The following is a 21,211-nucleotide window of genomic DNA, read 5'->3' as shown; positions in this document are numbered from 1 at the left end:
GAGGTGGGGCCAGGGAGAGAGGGAAGGGGGCCGGGAATCCGGGAAGTGGGGGCGGGCCTGTAAACCTACGGCAGCTGCGGTGTTTCCGAGTTGCTTCCCAGTAGTTTCCCTCAGTTCCGCTTCCAGCTGTTTCCAAGCCATTAAATTCTTTCCAGGCGAGATAAGGGGCCCGCCCGCCCCACCCGGGGCGTGTCACGTGTATTGGGGGCTGGGGGGAGGTTCAGACGGACAGAAGCTGGGAAGCCTGGCAACCGGACGGAGGGAAGACCGGAGCCTCTGTGTCCCGGGGGCATCTCTCAGCCGTCCCAGCCCCGCTGAACTGTGAGTCACGGGTACTGAGCTCTCAACCAAAAACAAGTTTCAGGATTCTCTCTGCAGGCGCCCGTGCCCTTCCCACACCTGGGCGCCCTGATTCGCTCCATTTCAGCATTTCTTAAAGGTGCAAACCGCGGACCAACCTCCCCAGCTCTGCAACCAACGCACTGCCACCTGGACAGTCCCCATTTAGGACCCCACAGAGCCCCTCTGTTACCTCCTGGAGTCCTGGCTCACCGCTCACAGCCGCCAGCACTTTCCTCCTGTGCGTTAGCTGGCCACCAGTCTTGCCCTTCAGGGACCCAGTGGCCCACCTTGGTAGTAACTGCCTCTGCCCTGGTGTCACTACCTAGCAAACAAGTCCTTCGGCTTGTACTGCATCCTCTCCCGAAACCCCTGCACTCCCGTCCTGCCCCCCAGCAAACACTGCGCCTGTCTTCCCAGACACACCCTCCAAAGGGAGTCTGGTCCCCGGTGCCAGGTCCCACCTCTTCTGACAGAAAGCCCCATGCCCTGGGAGGCTCTCCTGAGAGCTCTGCTCGTCACCTGAAGGGGTGAGGGTAGGAGAGATGTCCCCTGCATCTCCATCTGGGCTATCCAGGAGCGCTATTCCTTACCTGGGCAACCGGGCAGCTGCAACGCTCTGCACTTGCTCTGTCCCCAACGGCAAGGGGTACAGGATCTCAGGGCAGGACAGCGTGGGCTCCTCTAGGCAACCCTAGACTCCCCGGAGGTCCCCTCACTTGTTCCCTGCAGCAAGGGCTCACCAAGCCTAGACCGTCGATCTAGATCTCGGCAGTGACAGTGAGAAGGAGGGTGCCTGCAGCGAGCAGGGGGAGGAGAGGGGGAGGACCGGCATGAGGTCAGGGAGGGGAGCGAAGATAGGGCAGGTCCTTCCACTCCTGCCTGCCTGCCGGGCCAGCGTCATCACATGCCACCCCTTCTTCTCCCCCCACCACCTGCCATCACCCTGGTCCCTTCCCTATCTAGAATCTTGAGCCCCACCATACCTTCACCCTGCACCTCCATCCCTGGTCGTACCTCCAGTGTCCTTTCCTCATCCCATTTTCACTCCTACCCATCTAATTTCTGCCCAACCTAACATCCCCCTATCGCTCTTCTCCATCATTCTCTGACCCTTTTTTCTCCCTACCAACACTTTGCCCATCAACACTCTCCCCCTCTCTCATCCCTTCCCAACTGTGCCCCAGCTTCCACCTCCCCCATCTGTTATCCAGTACCAGCTCCTTCATTCCCCAATGAATTCTCCCCCCTAGCAGTGTGGGGCAGGGGGCAGAGGTGGAGCAGAAGCCTCCAAGTCCAAATCCCTCCTACTGTGGATCTCAGGAAGTCTATGTCCCCATCTCTGCCCCAACACTTCCACTTGGCTCGTTCCTGATCTGTCTAGTCCATCTCCTATTCTCAACTCAGATCACTGCCCCCTTTTCATTCTCGCACCTCAGCAAATACCCAGAGTGGCTAGGTGAGGCTTGGTTGAACTCAGGGGCAGATAGAATTTGGGGCTGGGGGGAGATGGGGAGGGGAAGCCTGTGGGTTAGGAGGGTTTGCAAAGTGCTAGAGGCAGTAGGCAGGATTGGAGGAGGGATGCATGGCAGAAAGCAGAAGGGGGCTAAAGTTTGGGAATTGCAGGAGAGCAGGAAGCAAGGGTGGGGAGGAAGCTAGGGCACCTTGATCTCAGGCTGGCACAAGAAGACTGACTACCAGGGGACAGGGGGAATGGAGAGGCAGACACACCCCACATTCATCTACTAGGCATTTCTCTGGCCTCATTTCTCCATGCACTGCCCCGATGAGGGGCAGAAACAGAGACTTTAGTCAGAAAAGAGATATCCATGCTAAAGGGCACCACACCTCCCCCCCCCCCATTTCACACTGAGGGTAGAGTTCTCTCTACCTCTCTGCAAACCTCACCATTGGGGTTTAGCTTGGCCAGGTAGTGGTAATGGGTGAAAGAATGCATGTACCTGAATCCTGCCACATGGACTGGGGCACAGGTGTCTGTACCCAAGTCAAGACCCCTGGATCACAGCATGCTGGCACAGGATGTGGCTGTGGCCAGAGGCCCAGTTAAGCTCCCTGTGGCTGAGGGCAAGGCATTCATTGGCTATCATGTGGGTGCCCTGTGTGTGTCCGTGTGTCTGGGTGTGTGCGTGTGGCTGTTTTTTTTCCTGGCTTTGATAGGAGGATGAAGTCAGCGTCTTGGACAGAGCTGGGCTCAGCTTCCTTCCTCTGCCTTGGCTTCAAGCCCCATGGCCAAGGGTAGGTAGCAGCTCCCCTAGGATCTCTGGGTGGGAGGCAGGGGAAAGTAAATGAAATGGTGAGGGAGGGTCTTGAGCAGCATTACATGGGGTGAGCAGACAGCACAGAATGTGGATTTTCTTTGATTTCTGCCATGGTCATGGTCATATCTTTTTTTTTTTTTCGGTCCTATGTCCTGGTTTTATTTTTTAGAGTGTGTGGTCACCATAAGTATACTTGGCTGAGTGGCCAGGAAACCCTGGAGATGAGCAAAAAAAGGTGGAAACATGGCCCTGGGGTGTCTTGGAAGCCCACAGCTGGGGATCGGATGCTGGAGTCTCAAGAGGAGTGCATTGATTCCAGACGTTCACAGCTTACAGGGCACTTGGGGAAGTTACTGGAAGTTTGATGGACTTAATTCCAGGTTCTGAGACAAACAATGTCTAAAATCTGATTCACCTCCTGGATTTTATCTTTGTAAGAGCTCCTATGTTTGTAACTCAGGAAAGCACCAGCGCTTGCACAGAGTAGGTGCCCGATAAAAACTTGTCAATATTGAACTGGGAGAGAAAGATGGGGAAAGAGTTCCTGGTAGGGAGCCACAGGCATAAAAGCAGGGAAGCCCAGTGGTCTGAGCTGGGTGGGCCTCACTGCCGTGTCTTTGATAGGGGATAGGAAGATTAGGGTGTTGTCAAGAACCGTCCATGTGCACTGGCTGTCCTCGGAAGCCTCGGTCCCGGCATCCTTAGCTCCTAGCTTCTATCTGTGAATGATCCTCCAGGTTCCTGTCCTGACCTCAGAAAAACAAGGGATAAAAGATACTGAAAAGAAGGAAAAGAAGACGAAGAAAAGGCAAGAGCAATTAAGGGCAAGGGCCTGAAGGACAGAGAGATGGGAATGAAAAGAGGCCAGAGGCTATGATCCAAGGAAGCAGTCCCAGAGAGGGGAAAAACAGAAAACATTTGTACGGGCTTCCGTTTACAAAGCATTTTCCTTCACAGTGCAGCGTTTTATTAGCCCCCACTTTGTGGCTAAGGAAGGAGCTTTGGGGGTGTAGTTAAGACACTTGGCTGTTAACCACAAGGTCAGTAGTTCAAACCCACCAGCTGCTCTGTGGAAGCTGAGGCAATCTGCTTTTGTCAAGATTTACAGCCTTAGAAACCCAATAGTTTCCAACGCGACTCGATGGCAGTTGCGTTTGGTTTTCGGTTTGGTGTGGCTGAGGACACAGATCTATGGATCGTAAGTGAGTTGTCTAATGGACTTTGCTAGTGGTGGTGAAGGTGGACCTCAACCAGACCTTCTGATCCCAAAGCTGTGTTCTCTCCCCTCACCCAGCATCAGCCATGGGAAAGGGCAGGCTTGAAGACGTGGGGCAGAAACAAATGAAGTGGCTTCTTGAAGGACTTGTTTGAGAAGGGTGGAGAAGCTGGATTTTTGAAACTTCTTTCTGCGTCTAGTCATTAAGTAGATTCAGTTAGAAGAAACTGCCAAGTAAGACAGGGGGGCTCAACATGCCATTATTGACAACTGAGGAGGGGGCAAGGAAGGGGATAATGGAGAGAAAGGACTGAGTGAAATCAAAGATGGAAGAAAACTAAGAGACTAGGGCTGAAAAGGGGGGAAAAAGAGCTATAAAAAAAGGATTTCGACCCTTAAAACTTCCTTTGCCCGGAGACATGGGTGTGGGGAAAAGGGAGGAGGGAGGACATTTCTATCTCGTGACAAAAGAAAGTCACACAATTGTTTTGTTCTCTGCTCTGGGGCGGGTGGGCGCCTGTATTTACCAGAGGGACCGAGGTCGCTGTGGCAACCACACATCTGGGCCCCGGAATCCAGATGTGCTGTATCCAGAAACCATAGCAGAACGATGAGGCAAACATTAGGCTCCCCAGTTCAGGCCCCCACAGCTGGGAAGAGGACGAAGAATTGGAGTGGGGAAGTGGGGCGGGGGGGGCGGTGAACAGACTGGGGGGGTGGGTAGAAGAGAGGAAGTAATGGAAAGGGTCAAGGAATGTTGGCAAAGGAATGGAAAGGGAAAAGGGGGGTGGCATGAAAAAGGGAGGAGGCAAGCCTAGGGTCAGCAGCAGGAGATGAGAAGACAGAGAGGAAAGAATTAAGGGAAGAACAGTGAAGCAGAAAAGAAAAAAAAAGAAGAAACCAGTAAAACGAACAAAAGGAATTCAAACAAAACCCATTGCCATCGAGTTGATTCTGACTCAGCGACTCTGTAGGACAGAACTGCCCCACGGGATTTCCAAGGCTGTAAGCTTCACAGAAGCAGACTGCTTCATCTTTCTCCTGTGGAGTGGTTAGTGGGTTTGAACCACTGACCTTCTGGTTAGCAGCTGAGCACTTAACCACTGTGCCACCAGCACTCCTTGAACAAAAATTAAAGGGTCAAAAAGAAAAGCAGTATCTCATGGTGGGGGTGAAGGGGAAAAAAAGGCAAGAAGTCAAGAGAGAAGAGGAGGAGAAAGAGGAGATAATGTAATCAGGGATGACACAGAAACAAAAGGCAAGGACCTGAGGACAGAAAGCAGGAGGTCGTGGCAGAAGAAAAGCAGGACAAAAAAGACAAGGTGGCTCAGAGCCAAAAGAGCCCAATGAGGCACAAGACCGTGGTCTGGCAGTCTGAGGTGGCCTTGGAGAGGGTGTGTGTGGCTTGAGGAATGGAGATCCACGTGGGCTCAACCTGCTTTCCCCCACAATGGTATGTACACCACTTGCCACACCTCCTTCCCATCATCCGACTCCCTCAGCCAAGAGGCCACCTCCTAATTCTGTGCCAGCTGCCCCCTGCCACTCAGCAGAGGTACAACCCACCATACCCTAGAGTTCCCAGTCTGAGATGCCAGCACTTTCTTAAGCTTGGGGTCAAGAAGGAGAAAGAGGCAATGGCATCCAGATGTGAGCAAAGCAGGAGAGAACAAGAGGAAAAGACATTGCAAACAGGGAGAGAAAGGAGCAAGGCATAAGGAAAAGCCATATCCACTATGGACCATGCACTGCAAACATTATCTATCCTATTTGTCCACCAGATCAGTGCTTCCCATTACACAGATGAGGAAACTAAGGCTCAAAGTGTGCATTATGTATCAAGGATATTCACTAATAATATCCAAGCCAGGGAATCCAACTCAGGTGATCTGAATCCAAAATTCTTGCTCTTGCATTACACTGCCTGGATAAGGCTGGGATCAGCCCCTGGGACTCTTGGACAGGATGTGTGGGCTGAGCAGCCAGGGCTGCCCTCTGGAGGGAGGACAGACTTAGTTCCTGGGAGCCCCAGTTCCAAGTTGCCATAGTGACCCAGTCTGTTTTCACCCCAAACACAGTAATGGGCTGGGGGAGAGCCTGGCTGGACACGTGAGGTCCTTCCCTCCTCCTTCAGGCTGGGCTTGTGGCCCGGGTGGCCCCTGTCCAGTCATCTGGGCGCTGAGCCCAGGCCCAGCCAACACCCTCCAGCTGACCCAGGACACTCCTGCAGGGTCAGGCCTGAGGGGCTGCTGGCCAGGCATCTCTGCAGGTTAGGGCTGAGCCTTGGCTCCTCAGCCTTTCCCTGCTCCCCTTCCCTCCTAATCAGAATGCGTGCATGGCCTGTTCTGCCAGGCATACTCATGTTTTCCTTTCACCTGGACTCTAAAGTCTGTCTCCTGCAGCTCAGGACTAAGAGGGTGCCCCCAACATCTCCCTTCCCTCCCCAAACCACCCCCATCTCTACTATGGCCCACCTTCCTGGGCTCAGAGCCTTCTGACCCCAGCCCATTATTTGAGCTCCTCACCCGAGAAAGTGAAAGGCGGGAGGGGAACCTGCTGGAGAGCAGGGGACCCAGAGGCTGTTCACCCCAAAGGGCGAAGGGCATGGGGCCCCCTGTCCTTCCTGTTTACCCAGACACATTCCAGAGATCTGCATCTTCTGGTCTGTCACACCATGAGACACCCCCACCATTCCCTGCTAGACACAGACATACCCATCTTGCAGGGGGTGGGGACAAGGGAATGACATGAGGTCTGTGATCCCACACCCACTCCACCCCTGAGCCAGCTGCATCTTTGCTACTTAGTTCTTTGATGCTATAAAAGCCACTTTCCCCCAAACTCCCCGACCCTAGTCAGGAAGGCAGCACCATTCCTTTAACTCCCTCCAAGTTGTTTATTTAATAATAAAAAACAAGATATGCGTACACATAAACTTGATCCCACACACACACATACCCCTCCTTTACTCCCAGTAATTAACCCTGAATTGTAAAACTTCCCTTGTCCCACCTGAGGACATGGTTCCCATCCCTCAGACAAATAAAAGAATAAAGAATATGCAGGAGCCCACCCCTACAAGTAAGCTCACTTAATGCCCTCAAAGGAGAAAGCAGGGACTGAGGGTCCACAGAAAGGAGAGGAACCCTAAATTCTGAAGAGGGGGTGAGAGGAGAGCTGAATCTCCCCCCATACCTCCAAATAAGTGCTTGACCCCACACCCTGTCTTTCCTTGACCGATTGCCCCAAGCCCAGCGAGCAGGGAAATGAGCAGTATTTCCACTTGGTCACCCCTAGCCCTTACTCCCCAATGCAAAGTGAGTGTGAGCTGCTGAGGTCAGGGGTGATTGAGGTAGAGGGGTTGGTGGGGGGTCTGGTGGGCCTGGCTGGCTGCAGGAGCTGGCAAGGGGTCCCTGGTGGCATTGCCAGGGGTCGGGGACGGCTGTTTTCGGAGTGAGGGGGGCACCGTGGAAGTCTTGATGTGAATCACCCTGGTGTCCATGACCTCACACTCGATCTGCATCATCTCCTCATAGTCCCCCGGGGGCCCCCGGCCCGACAGAGTCTCTGTGAGAAGGGGAAAGTCAAGGGGAGGAGGTGGGGAAGCCCACGGAGGAGGGGCCAGGAAAGCAGAGGTGAGCAGGCGGAAAGGAAAGGGCAGGGAGGCAGCGGCTCCATTTTGGGAGTTGGAGGGGATGGCACAGATGGAGTTTGGTGTGAGAAGAAGAGGGGTAGAAAAAGAAAACATCATTGATGAGAGCGGGGTCATACAGGTGAGGAAGTCAAGAGGAAAAAAGGAAGTTAGAGTCTGGCAGGTTTCTAGCCCACCCTCCTCTGCCCAGCCACCTACCCGAGCGCCCTGGCCAAAGATCAGGACCTTCACCCTCCTCCCATCAGTCTCCTTTCCCAGCTTCTTCCCATCTACGAATCTAGCATTTCTCTGGGATGTTCTACTCCTCCCCCCAATTTCCTCCTCAGCTCCTCATGTGGCTCTCCCCATCTAGACGTCCCCCTTCCTCCATCTGAGGACCCCTCCCACACCTTGCAGGGAACAAATTACCATTGGGGGCCATGGCAGGCATCACCAGGGACATCTTAGGCCGGGAGGTCTTATTGTGGCTGATGGCTGGGAGCAGCAAGTGGTCCTAGGAAATAGAGGGGCCAGAGCAGGAGGGGGAGGAAAAGATGCCAACAAGTTCCTGGCCCTACTCTACACCTCCCCTCTAAGACAGACTGCTAGGCAACCCAAAATGACAGACAGGGAGTGAGGAGGAAGACTCACCCTTCGGAAGGAAACAACATAAAATGTGTCTTCTCGCCGGTCAATTGCATCCAGGAACTCCGGCTGGGAACGGTCTGGGTGGCGATATAGCTGCAGCTGGCCCACAGAACCCCTAGGCAAGTGGGAAATAAGATTTGGGAGAACCTAAGCCCAAGTCCCAATTCCCACTAGGGACAGGGAGAAGATGAGAGAAAAAGAAACAGGAGGCCCCAAAAGATAAGGGAGCATAATCGCGTGGGTGGAAAAATACGCAACACAGGACAGCTAGCAGGGGCACAGCTCTTTAGAATGGAGCCTCACTTAATCAGAAAGCATCCTTTTTCATACTCACCTCTCTGGGGGCCCTGGGGGTCGGGTGGGGACTGCTTTAACTGGAGGAGATTTCTTTCGTAGCTGAGACTTCTGGAAGGAGAGGTATCTAAGGATTTGGAGAGGGTGAAGGGAGAAGGAAAAGAGACAGCCCCTAGAAGTTGCTGGCACCTCACACCCACCCCTTCACTTGTTCCAAACAATCCCTCACACCTCCTCAAGATACCCACTCAAAATCCCCAGGACGTTAGCCCTTGTCTTCATTGGCCATCCTTGAATCAGTTCCACCTCTCCTACCTGTCTCTCCTGGGCCCTCTGAGGGATCTTCCGCCGGCCTCTCTGGTGGCGCTGGACCCAGCCACTCAACTCATCTGCAAGCCTGGGGAGGCAGAAGAACGTCAATGCCACATTCCAGGCCAAGATTTGCACTTTCCTTGACCGCACACAGAAGACAGACAAGTGGACAAGAAGAGCTGGGGCTGCAGCATAAGATGACAGCCAGGCCATCTGTGGAGGGGCTCAGGAGGGAGGGAGGGAGGGCAGGAGGAAGCTCTGAGCCCCAGTCATAAACCCCCCACACCTCAGAGACTCTGTTCGATTAAAGTGACGGCAATCGGAGGAGAGAAAGAGCTGGTCCAGGTCTCTCAGTAGCAGCTCCTTGGCACCCCCAGGGAAGGCTGTCAGGTTCCTGGAGTGAGGCCGGGAGGAGGCAATGATCAGTGATTGCCAGCACCCTACCCCCACTGACAGAGAAGCAATGAACAGCCCTGGCTCTCCCCCAAAAGGACAGGACATATTTGGGGGAAGAGACTCACCCAGCACTGCCAAAGGACAGGAGGCCCTTTTTCTCACCTGAAACTGGGTCGGCCTGCAGGACTGGGCTGGGGCTCCTCAGGCCCTTGCGAGGACCCCTGGGGGGGTGTGACTCCTGGAACTGGCTCTTGCTCTGAGAACTCCAACAGGTGCCTCCGGGGCCGAGGCTCCTCCTTGCTCGTAGGAGGAGAGACTGGAGCCGAAGGAGGCTCACTGATGCTGTGGATGAGGAAGGACGGAGCACAACGAGGAATCCCCACTTAGCGAATCTCTGGGTAAGAACAAGAGCTCTGCACACAGACTGCCTGGGCCCCGATCTGCTCTACAACCCTGTCTCTTCATCTGTAATATGGGAATGAGAATGGTACCTACCTCATAGGACCAAGAACATGAGAAAAGGTAAGCACTTAAGTTATAGCATAGAACTCAGTAAGCACTAAACAGTCACTCTTTTTATCACTATCAGCAGCACCATCATCTCCTCCGCAATGGACCATTTACAAAAGAAATGACGCAGCAAGAAAGGTCTGGCTGGAAACACCATCGGTGCCAAGGCCACCATAGCCATCTGTGTGTGAGTGGAATGAGATGGACTCGCCAAAGCAGGCAAACAGGTGGCTGGGGGTGAGGGGGTGGGGAGGTGCTACACCATAGAAGGTTCTGGGGTGTTGGGGAGGGTCTCACCTGACAGGCCCAAAGTTGAAGGCAATGAAGAGGAGGAAGACCATGATGCAGACCACCTTCCTGTTTCCAGACCCTAACTTGAGCTCACTGTTCTAAAGTGCAGAGGAAGAGACAAGGAGGGTGAGGCATCCCAAGGATGTGCTGCTGCTGGCTCCCAATGGACAGACCAGCCTCACCTTGGCCAGCAGGGCCTCCAGCTGCCGGCGGAGGGCAGCATTCTCCCGGCGCAATTGCTGGTTGTCAGTCAACACCGCTTGCAACTTCTCTTCCAGGCCCTGCAGATACTCTTTCTTCTTCCTGCGAGACTGACAGGCTGACTCCCGGTTCTTAATCATCCGCTGCTGCCGCTTCAGCAACTTTGCCTAAGCACCCAGAAGGTCAGAAAGAGAATGAAGGATGGGTGGGAGAGGTGGGACCATGGCCTCAATTCTAGTGACTGACCACTCAGAGTTAACATGGGCCTTTCCCTGCCTTACCAGCCCCTATGTACATAGCCAAAGAGGGGTTTTTGCTCTTTACTTAAAGCATTCCAGAGAATGCTCCCTGATCTTGTTCCTCAAAGCTGGGAGAAGTCAGACTGCAGAAGGAACTTCCTCCATCCTGGTAGAACCTTGGTTCCTTTCCTTAGTGGGTCTTCCTTCTTACCAGTTTTCCTTTCTAAGGCCCAGAGTTTAACCTTGCTATAAAATAATTAAAGAATTCTTTACCTGTTATTCCCCCTTCCCACCCCACATCAACTACTGCCAAAACCTTAACATGGTGTGACTTCCCTGCCTTTGCTTTACTGAGGACTACCCCATTTCTCCATCTGCAGTAATACCAAACCTAAGGACCCCAAAACATCATGAAGGTTGTATTCGTATATAAACAGGGTCCACTCTGACCCTCAGGATCATCTTATGGGTCTACTTCCTCACTTTTTGCTCCTGGCTCTCAGCTCCTTTCTTCCACAGTTCTCTCCTATGACAGACTTTCCTCCTGTCTTCCTATTATTAACTTTACTCTCTTTCTCCCCAATAGTTACATCCACTTCAGGTGGGCAGGAATTCCCAGGCATAGGAGCTGGAACAATGCTCTTCCTCTCAGGCCGTGGAGCAGGGGGGGTTGGGCCCTCAGGCTGGACTCGAATAGCACCCTGGATAAGGACAACTGGGGACACTGGAGCAACAGAGTAGGAGAGAGAGGTCAGAGAACCATGAGTCAGGTGGGGCTTTTGTGTCCACCTCACACCTGAGCACCTAAGGGTTAGAAGCCTCAGAAGCTGTGAGCACCCTGAGAAGGCCCATCCAGCACATCTCCTTCTCTTTCTTCAGTACCTGGGGGTGGCTGGACGAGGTGCTGCAGAACAACAGTGGTGCTCGGAGGCACAGCTCTGGGTGGTAGTGGGACAGTGGTTATCATCACAGGTTTGGGCTGCAGTGCTGGCTTCCGTGCAGCCAGGGCTTTGCCTGCAGGACAGTGAGAGGAAGGAAGGAAGGCATATCAGGAGTACAGACCTCTTGCCAGAGGCCCCAGGTGTTAGGAGGCTTTTTTACCTGAGGAGCCATCAGGGGACGGGCCCATGCTGATCTGGACTGCTCCAAATGGGGGGGTTGGGACATCCTGCAGGAGGCACCCTGGAGGGGTTGGAGACTCTGTCTTCACTTCCAGTACCTCCTCGCCTATGAAGGCCTATGTGGGGCATTCAGGAGTGATGTTACTCAGGAGTGCCAAAGAGAAGAAGCTAAAGAAGAGAAAGCTCTTAGACTTTAAGAGTCACAGAAGTATCACTGGAGTGTCTGGGAGGAGGAAGGGAAGCTGATGCTCACCTGGTTGGAGGACTCTGCTGAGAGCAGGGAAGCCTCAGAGTTGACAGAGGAAGAAGGAGAGACAGGCTCTGTCTTGGTCTGTACCTCTGTGGGTGAGGGTGGTGGGAGTGGTAGCATGAGACAAACAACTGGGTATCAGATAAATGCTGAAGGGGAAGAGGGTTAAGATGGGAAAATAGGAGACACGGTCATTTCTCCTTAAATGACTCTTCCCGTTATTAATCCTACTGTTCTCGTCTCCAATACTTACATCTACCTCAGGTGAGCAGGAGTTTAAATCCCTAAAACAACATTATTCTGGCCTGAGGCAGGCCATCCAGAGGGAGAAGACATGGAGCTACTGATCTGCAGGCGCTCCTACTTCTTTGCCTGACACTCTCCTTTCTCCTTTCTCAATGACTCCTCTACTTCTCACCACTGCTCAATTTTCCTCAGGCTGTCCTAGCCTTCTGCTTGGCCCTCTCCTACTCAGAGATCTAGTCCAAACACAGAGGCGGACAGAGCAGGGGGGAGTCTCCAGCATTCCTATGGCCCAAACACCTATCTTGCTGGCTTCTCACCTCACCTCATCTACTGGGAGTGAACTGATGTTGTTAGGTGCTATCGAGCTGAGTCCAACTCACAGTGACCCTGTGTACAATAGAATGAAACACTGCCCAGTCCTGTACCACTCTGACAATCCTTGCTATGCTTGAACCCACGGCTGCAGCCCTTGTGTCAATACATCTTGTTGAGGGTTTTCCTCTTTTTCACTACTTTACCATCTACTTTACCAAGCATGATAACCTTCTCCAGGGACTAGAGTTATGTCCCCCAGATGGTATGTTGAAGGCCTAACTCCTGTACCTGTGAATGGAATCTTCTTTCAAGAAATGGAGTTTTCTTTTGCTACCAGTTAGGTCAAATGCAGTTATACAGCAGTAGGGTGGGTCTCAGTCCTAATTCCTTCTGAGTGGTGTATAAAAAGGGAGCAACAGAGGGAGGAATACAGATGCCATGTGACAAGAGGCAGATGCAACTATAAGCAGCAAAGGAATGGAGGACCACCACAGGCCCCACAAACTAGGAGAAAGGCCCACAGAAGGAGCTGAAATAGCCAAGATCTTAATTTGGACTTTTAGCCTCCTGAACTGAGGGAAAATAAATTTCTGTTCTTTAAAGCTACTCACTTTGTGGTATTTTCTTATGGCAGCCCTAAGAATCTAAGACACTGTCCCAAAGCTGTCATCACCACTCTCCATCCCTGACTGCCACCTGTGTTCCAAACCTGGCTCCCACACTGCCTGCTGGTTACCTGTACTCACATGTGTCACCATTCACAACAATTCAACTGGCCTTAAACAAGGCTCACTGCACACGTCCCTTCACACAAATTCCCTTCCAGGCACCAAATCTCAAAGCCCTGATCACCTCTGAGCCTGCAGGGTCTCTGTTAAAAGTATCTTGAAGCCTCATTAATCACTCTATGAAAATCAATGTCAGACTTCTTGTGGGTGAAACAAAATCCATGTGAGAGCCAGATTCAGCCCAAAGGTCACCAGTCAGTCACCAAGTCTGCTCCATACCACTCATTCTGGTACTTAATTATATGGTCAACTAATATCACTACTTTATCATTTCAATTCAATTTATACTTCTGAATAGGTAATACAGTCACATAATATAAAATTCTGAAGGTACAAAGAGAAATTAAATGAAAAGTGGATCTTCTCTTCTCTGTCCCCCAGCCACCCATGTCCCTCTCCAGAGGCAAACTAAATAACCATGATATATTAAACCCTCACAAGACTCCTCAAGAGCAAGGATATGTCTTATGCTTCATGTCTAGCAAAGTGATAAATACAGACCCTCAAAAAAAAAAAAAGCCTAAATTGTTGTTAGTCGCTGTCGAGTCAGTTCTAACCCGGTGACCCCATGTGTTACAGACTAGAACTGCTCCATAGGGTTTCCTTGGCCGTAATCTTAATAAAAGATCACAAGGCGTTTTACTCTGCAGTATCACTGGGTGGGTTTGAAACACCAACCTTTAGGTTAGCAGTCAAGTGTAAACTGCGCCATCTAGGGACCTTACCTAAGTAACAAGAGAGACTCCAACTCCAACAACTCTACCATTCATAAAGTCACTGAGGATCTTTTTGCTTATAAAGGTTTTTCAATTTTTATTTTGTTTTTCCTCTTTATAACACTTAATAATGATCTGGACAGTATCTGTTTGCTCCTTCAGAGCAACTCTCCATCCTTCCTTACCCTGTTCTGTACTCCAGGAGGAAAACCTGAATGGATTGCATCAACGGGCTCTTTCGCCCTCCAGCTTCAACCAGTCAGAGGCAGTGCCAGGGGATACAGAGGGTGTAAGAAAGGAGGGAGGTCAGTTTCCAGTTACCCAATATGGGTGTGCTACCTCTTTCCTTCAAAGACGCAACTGATACAAATAATTTGAAAATGAGTGCTAACTTTCATGTGCTCTCTCTCCTCCTCTCTCTCTATACATCCTCACAAACCTATCCTATGAAGTAGATCATTACCCTCATTTTTATAAGTGAGAAGGCAGGGATCTCAGAGAGGTTAAGTAACTTGCCCCAAATACACAGCTACTAAGTGAAAGAACCAAGATTTGAACCTTGGCCTCCAGGATCCAGAACTAATGTTATTAACCATTTGCTAGCCTGCCTAGTAAAGATGACACATCTGCCAAGCAAGATGATATAACCTTGCTTGCTGAAAGTGAAGAGAACTTGAAGCACTCATTGATGAAGATCAAAGACTATAGCTTTCAGTATGGATTACATCTCAACATAAAGAAAACAAACACCTTCACAACTGGACCAATAAGCAACATCGTGATAAATGAGAAAACACTGAAGTTGTCAAGGGTTTCACTTTACTTGGATCCATAATCAATGGCCATGGAAGCAGTAGTCAAAAAATCAAACGATTTATTGCACTGGACAAATGTGCTGCAAAAAACCTCTTTAAAGTGTTAAAGAACAAAGATGTCACTTTGAAGACTAAGGTGAGGCTGATCATGGTATTTTCAATAGCCTCATATGCATGTGAAAGCTGGACAATGAATAAAGATGACCAAATAAGAACTGATGCATTTGAATTAGGGTGCTGACGAAGAATATTGAATATATCATGGACTGCCAGAAGAATGAACAAATCTGGGAGAGCTGTTACACTGTGGGGTATTGCAGTCAATGTCATGAGACAAAATGTGTATAAACTGCTGTATGAAAAATGAATTTGCTCTGTAAACTTTCACCCAAATCACAGTAAAAATTAAAAAAAAAAAAAAAGAATGAACAAATCTATCTCGGAAGACGTACAGCCAGAATGCTACTTAGAAGTGAGAATGGCGAGACTTTGTCTCTCTTACTTTGACCATGTTATTAGGATGGACCAGTCCCTGGAGAAGGACATCGTTTGGTAAAGGAGAGGGTCAACAAGAAAGAGAAAGACCCTGAACAAGATGGACTGAGTGGCTGCAACAATAAGCTCAAGCATAGTGATGACTGCAAGGATGGTACAGGACTAGGCAATGTTTAATTGTGACTCTGTTTCACAGGGTCACTGAGACAGAGCCTATCAACAATAACAACAGTCTGCCTTTGCCATATGACACTTAATGCTGACTACAACCCCCTTTCTGGAACCCTCTGTATTCACTCCAACTCTAAGATACCATACTCTTCTTTTCCAAACACTCTAGTGCCTAGGTTTCAGAGTGTTCCGTGGACTCCCTTTTACCTATCCACCCTGTAAACATCAATACCAACAGGATTTTGTGTCAGCTCTCTCCTTACTTTAAACTCTCACCCTCAGAGACTGTACTTTCCCTAGCTTCAGCCACTTCTTTTTTCTTTCATATATCAATGACCTCCAAATCTTCCTCTCTAGTCAAAACTTCTTTCTCTCAAGCTTCAAAAACATATAGCCACTGTTTACTATATTTCTCTTTTCCTGTGTTCTAGAGCTCTGGTGGTATAGTGGTTAAATAGCTTAGCTGCTAACTGAAAGGTCAGTGGTTCAAACCTACCATCCTCTCTGCAGAAGCAAGATGTGGCAATCTGCTTCCATAAAGATTACAGCCTTAATCTTTACAGAAGCATAACATCTTTTTTAGGAAATCCTGTGGGGCGGTTCTATTCTGCCCTATCAGGTCACTATGAGTCAAAATCAACCCAATGGCAATGTGGATGTTCTAGTGTCACTTTGAAATCAAAAATCAACAAGTTCAATATTGAATGCATCATACTCCCTGACCAAAGGGTTCCTGTTCTTGCAATCTGTCCAGTGCCCAGCCAGAAACCCAGGTATCCTCTTTGATGCATACCTCTCTCCAACAACCACAGGATTCCTGAATTACATCCATTCTACTTCATTCTTTGGCAAATCTGCCTTCTTCTCAGCATCTGAATATCCTTCTCCAATTACTGCATAAGCTATCCCTTGGTCTTCCTGCCTCCAGTCTTGTCTCTGAAATCCACTCTATACTCTGCTACTAAAGCCAACTTCCCAATCATAACACTCACCTGCTTGATTCTTCAAAGACTCCCAATTGCTCACAGGATTCCCTTAGCATGACAAAGAAGCCCCCTCCCTCCACTACAGCTCTCCTCATCCCCACCTCACATCCACTCTGAAGGGGTGCAGATACACACATACACACAGGCAGATCTCACATTCTTCTAATTTCTATGTAACCTTCAAAACTAAGCTCAGGTAACCCTTTCTCTAGGAACATGTCCCTGATCCAACGCCAATTCAGGTGAGATGCCCCCCAATATGAACTGAATTATGTGTCCCCAAAATATGTGTTAGAATCCTAACCTCTATATATGTAGGTATAATCCTATTTGGAAACAAGGTTTTCTTTGCTATGTAAACGAAGTCCTATCAGTGTCTAGTATGTGTTAAACCTAGTCACTTCTGAGTTATAAGGAGCAGCACAGACACAGAGACAAGCAAGCATAAACGGGAAGACAGATGCTACATCATGTGATGATCACGAAGGAACTGAGGAATGATGGAAGAGATCTTCTCCCAGAGCTGACAGAGAGTGCTTTACCCTAGAGCTGATACCCTGAATTCACATGTCTAGCCTCTTGAACTGTAAGAGAATAACTGTTTTTTTTAAAGCCACCCACTTGTGGTATCACTGTTACAGCAGCACTAGAAAACTAAGGTACTCCCTTTTATAAGCTTTCATTGCACCCCCTGATGAGCTCTATCCTACAGTGATGACACCTGTATTGACTGGTACTTGTCTTTCTCCTCCCACTCCACTACAGGATTCTCAAGTCAGCGTGATGTCACCTCTTGTTCATCTTTGTGAAATGGGTTCACCAGTACCCTGTCCAGTACTTGGCATAAAGTTCATTGATACAAAAGAAAATAAATGAGAACACTTTTTAAAACAGCACAAGTAATGTTAATTGTAGAATCTATGACTTGGGTATATGGTATTCCAATTTTTCTGTATGTCTGTAATTTTTATAATAAAATGTTCAGAAGAAAAAAATAACATAAATGGTATGCTCTAAATTGTCCATAGTTTTAATAAAATGCAAAATCATAGAAGTTAAATTACACAATTTACTAGAATACTAGAAAAAACATCTGCATCTCCTCAATATTGCCTTTGATGTGGTTTCCTATATTTCTCCCTCTCCTTCCTGGCCTCTGTCCTCTCTTTTGGTTATCGGCAATTTACCCCTCCCCACCTTTCCCTCCCTGTCTTACTGCTTCCTCCATTTACACACACACACACACACACACACACACACACACACACACACGCCACCTTGGCTATGCTTGGGGATTGTGGCAGGTTGTTATTACCTGAGGGGTCATCTGAGGTGGGGCCCACATTGATTTGGACGGTTCCAAATGGGGATGTTGGACTATCTCCCAGGAGGCAGAATGGGGGTGCTAAGGACTCTGTCTTTACATCCAGCACCTCCCCTACTCCAGGGGTCTGGGTGAGTGGGAGTAGGACAGGAAACAAAAAGAGAAAAAACAAAAAACAAGAGAGCTGGTGACAATAAAAACAAGAACAAGAGATTTACCACTTCCCAACTACCAATTACTTGCCATTCTAATTTGAATGGACCAGTATCTCTGTGACCTACATCCTGCCCTTATACTCTCTTTCTACTTTACTTGTGGGAAGGTTGAAGGACAAGATTTCAAATATTACCTTAGAGTAGGCACTCTGGCAAGAAGCTGTTCCAGGATTCTCAGTAATTAACAACTCTCTTCCCACCACTGCTACCCTTATCTCCATATATTAAAAAGACTCTTTCTCCAGTTTTAGACAGTGTGTGGAGGTGTGAAAATGAGGGCATCAAAGAAGTGGCAAAAGCAGGGAACAAGGGCACCTCCCACCCCAGAATTCCTAACACACAAATCATTTCATTAACACCAATAGTTGAAAGGAATGGAGAAGAGTTCCTAGGGACATAGCCTCTCACCTGGCTGAAGGGCTCTGTGGAGAGATGTGAGGATTCAGAACTGAGGGAGGAGGAAGAGCAGGGGGAGGATGGTTCAGACTTCACCTGAAGATCTAGAAGAAAGAGGGTACAAAGATAAGCAAGAAGCAGAGCCAAAAAGTATCCAAGGGAATGGGGGTGGGAATCCACCCATTAGGGAAAAGGAGAAGGAACAGACATAAAAGATTAAAACAGGAAAAAAGTGCACAGACTATATGTAGAAGTGGTATGAGGATACAAGCAATTACATATTTAATAATTTCTGAGAAACAGTGGGAAGATGAGAGTTTCTGAAAGGATGAGAGAACCACAAAGGATGTCTTACCTGGGAAGATAGGCAGGGGATCCCATGGGGGTTCAGGGGGGCTGGCATCCATTCCTACGTCCAGGCAACTGCTGTCAAACTGAATAAAGGAAGGAATCAGAAGGCCCGAATGTGAGAAATAAAAAAAGGAGTGGTTCCAGATGAGCCTAGGGGGGAGTCCTGATTCTGGGACCACTCCCACCCACCAAGGGTTAGAGAAGAGGCTAAGGGAGCAATACCGGGACATCCTGCTCCGGACAACGGAAGAGCTGCGTCTGCTCCTCGGCCACTTCATCCAGGCCAGCATACAGGGCACAGTCTGCAAAGGGTGAGGGGTGTTAGGGGGGTATTCTGGTGTCACAGCCTACAGATCTGCACACAAGACCCCGCCCCATGCCTCATCGGCTTGAAAAGTGATATAGCCAAAGAATCTCTCCCTCTCCTTCCCCGATTCCAGAACAACTTGATGTTCCCGCAAACGGTGGAGGTCTTCCCAGATTCCCACAGCCCCCGAATGCACAGCGAGCCCCTCTGCTCCGCCCTCTATCAGATGGTGGATTCCGTATTTGCCCAGCCTTCCTCTTTGGGCCTCCGCTTCCTTTCCGCGTGCCTCAGGGGCACAGTTTGTCACAGCTCCCTCCCCTCCCCAAGGCCTCACTCCGCAGACCCCAGTCCTCTGGGCTCAGCAGGTTGTCCGTGAAGAAACGCGTCGGGTCAGCAATCTCACTGAGGAGCATGAGCTCCGCCATCTTTCCCCCCCCGCCCCCCAACCATGAGACAGTTCCCAAGGCCCGCCTTTCCCCAGAGTCAACTCATCAGTTGCCTCTTAAAAAAAAAAAAAAAAAAAAAGGGGGGCGTCCCGGAAGCTCTGCCGACCAGTAAAAGACTGGGGTGCTGAGCACATGGATCAATAGAGGAGGTGGCTGTATAGCCACGGCCAATAGGAGCAAGGGGAAAGAGGGCAGCGGTTCCACTGTACCCGGCTGTAATATTTGCGCATGCGCTAAATAGGTCCCAGTGATTAAACAGCCTCTCGGGAGATGTAGTTCCCAGGCTTTAAAGCTGTTCCATCTCCCTCAGCCATTCCTAAGTTTTTAAGTTCAAGCCACTACCTAAACGTCGGAGGTGGCCAAGTCCCCCCAAAACGAAATACACGTAACCATATTAAAATTTAAAAAGAAGGAGAGTATTGCTATCCATTCTAGAAAGGCAAAAAAGCTAGAATGAGATTTGGGGGTGAAACCCTCCCCCTGGGCCCCCCAAAAGTCTCACAGTACAGACAACAAGTCACAGATTTCTGTCTCTTTTCAGGTTGAACCTTTAATCAGCCAAACATCTTGCGTAAACCCTGAGCCAGCTCAGCATCTTGTTTCTTCCCCTGAAGGATCACCTTCCCCAGCTCTTCCTGAGCTGCCCGGTTCTTTGGATCTACTGCCAGCACCTTCCTGAGGTCATCGGTTGCTTTTTCCAGGTTCCCAAGGGCAGCTTGGGCAACCCCCCTCCGGTACAAAGCCTTTAAATGGCCAGGTTCTCGCTCTAGCACCCTGTCACAGCTCTGAGCTGCCAACTGGGGCTGCCCCAACAGCAGCTGACAGGCAGCCAGATTAGCATGAAGGGCAGTTCGTTCTGGAGGGCCAGGTGGGGGTAAAGTCAGCAGCAGACGAAGAGCCTGTCCATAACATCGGGCAGCCTTTTCAGGGTTACCAGCTCGGAAGAATTCTGTGCCTTGAGCACGTTCCTCCCTGGCCAAGGCCTCCTTCTCACTGGCCTCCAGCTCCCAGGAGTCCCGACCCTGAGTAAAGGATGCCAGTGTGAGCCTGATAGGAGGTCCAGAGTGCCCAGGGAACTGAAGCTCTGCCTCCTCACCTTGACGCATGGACTCCAAACATTTCTCTAAAAGCTCCCCCCAAGGTTCCTCCCTCCATGGCCCTATGCCCAAAGTTAGCTCTGTCCAACCCTCTGGCAGCCCTGACCCAAAAGGAAATCCTAAAACCAGTACACGGCAGCAGGATCCCAATTTGGGTTTATCCAAGCCTTGGCCACGGGTTACTATCTTCTTGAGAAAGCTCCCATCAGGACAATACCAGAGATTAGAACCTTGAAGGGGCTCTGGCAGCTCACTGGCTAATCCATGAGACTTATCAGAGTCTCCTTCAAGTCCACAGGCCAGTTTTTCAGTCCACTGAGGATTCTCTAGAACCCGACTGACTGGATCTGGACTTCTGCTCAGCTCAAGGATATTAGTAGGAGGATCTCTGGGCTGCTGCCTGATCTGAAGAGTTGAATCAAGATTCTCCTGGGAGTTCTTTTTCCACTGTTGTTGCGGTTGAATGGGGTCCTTCTCCCCCGTTGGATTGCCAGGTGGCATCTCCATTTGGCTGCTTGGTCTCTTCCACCATGAGCAGGAAGTTTTAGTTGGAGATGGAGGGGCCAGATTCAGGTTAAGTAACTGAAAAGAAAACCAAAACAACGCTAATTTCAGAATTCTTATTTAGATTTTTCTTTCGGTCCTGCTGAGAAAAAGGCCCCGGGTGCTGAAAGTATCCAGTCCCCCCCTCTCCTCACCCCAATGTGGACTACTTTCTGCCCTACTCAAGCCTCCCTTGTACACCGACCTAATCCAAAACTATAAATTCCACAATTCCCCGCGGTTCATACAGCCGCCCCCGACTACGGAAAGTCA

The 21,211-nt window shown here is 49.9% G+C and overlaps 2 protein-coding genes across 2 annotated transcripts; both read right to left on the bottom strand.

Moving 5' to 3' along the window:
* Positions 1-7,171: 7,171 nt before the first annotated feature.
* ATF6B (activating transcription factor 6 beta) lies at positions 7,172-19,292 on the bottom strand. The gene is made up of 18 exons (XM_007951323.2): positions 19,187-19,292; positions 18,768-18,847; positions 18,550-18,628; positions 18,207-18,298; positions 17,575-17,710; positions 11,731-11,816; positions 11,458-11,593; positions 11,239-11,370; positions 10,947-11,080; positions 10,099-10,284; positions 9,923-10,014; positions 9,278-9,457; positions 9,006-9,113; positions 8,723-8,804; positions 8,448-8,518; positions 8,117-8,228; positions 7,895-7,979; positions 7,172-7,401 (listed from the first exon to the last, which is right to left on the bottom strand). The coding sequence occupies exons 1-18, from the start codon at positions 19,275-19,277 to the stop codon at positions 7,172-7,174; spliced, it is 2,112 nt and encodes a 703-aa protein (XP_007949514.1). The 5' UTR covers positions 19,278-19,292.
* Positions 19,293-19,852: 560 nt separating this feature from the next.
* Positions 19,853-20,902, bottom strand: FKBPL (FKBP prolyl isomerase like). Its single transcript, XM_042782368.1, has 2 exons — positions 20,528-20,902; positions 19,853-20,320 (listed from the first exon to the last, which is right to left on the bottom strand). Exons 1-2 carry the CDS (start codon positions 20,900-20,902, stop codon positions 19,853-19,855), a joined length of 843 nt encoding a protein of 280 aa, XP_042638302.1.
* Positions 20,903-21,211: the final 309 nt, after the last annotated feature.

The sequence above is a fragment of the Orycteropus afer genome, unplaced genomic scaffold (assembly GCF_000298275.1).
Source record: "Orycteropus afer afer isolate SDZICR_OR568_19922 unplaced genomic scaffold, OryAfe1.0 scaffold00294, whole genome shotgun sequence".
Classification (NCBI taxonomy): domain Eukaryota; kingdom Metazoa; phylum Chordata; class Mammalia; order Tubulidentata; family Orycteropodidae; genus Orycteropus; species Orycteropus afer.
The sequence above is the reverse complement of the archived record's forward strand: the minus strand, read 5'-3'. Positions and strand labels throughout refer to the sequence as shown.

Coding starts and splice junctions, on each gene's coding strand:
- ATF6B (XM_007951323.2), bottom strand. CDS start 19,277: ATGGCGGAGCTCATGCTCCTCAGTGAGATTGCTGACCCGACGCGTTTC. Junction 18,848..19,186: donor AGAGGACTGGGGTCTGCGGA/GTGAGGCCTTGG, acceptor CACCCTTTGCAG/ACTGTGCCCTGTATGCTGGC. Junction 9,114..9,277: donor GCAGGCCGACCCAGTTTCAG/GTGAGAAAAAGG, acceptor GCCTCACTCCAG/GAACCTGACAGCCTTCCCTG.
- FKBPL (XM_042782368.1), bottom strand. CDS start 20,902: ATGGAGATGCCACCTGGCAATCCAACGGGGGAGAAGGACCCCATTCAA. Junction 20,321..20,527: donor AATTGGGATCCTGCTGCCGT/GTACTGGTTTTA, acceptor TCCTTTACTCAG/GGTCGGGACTCCTGGGAGCT.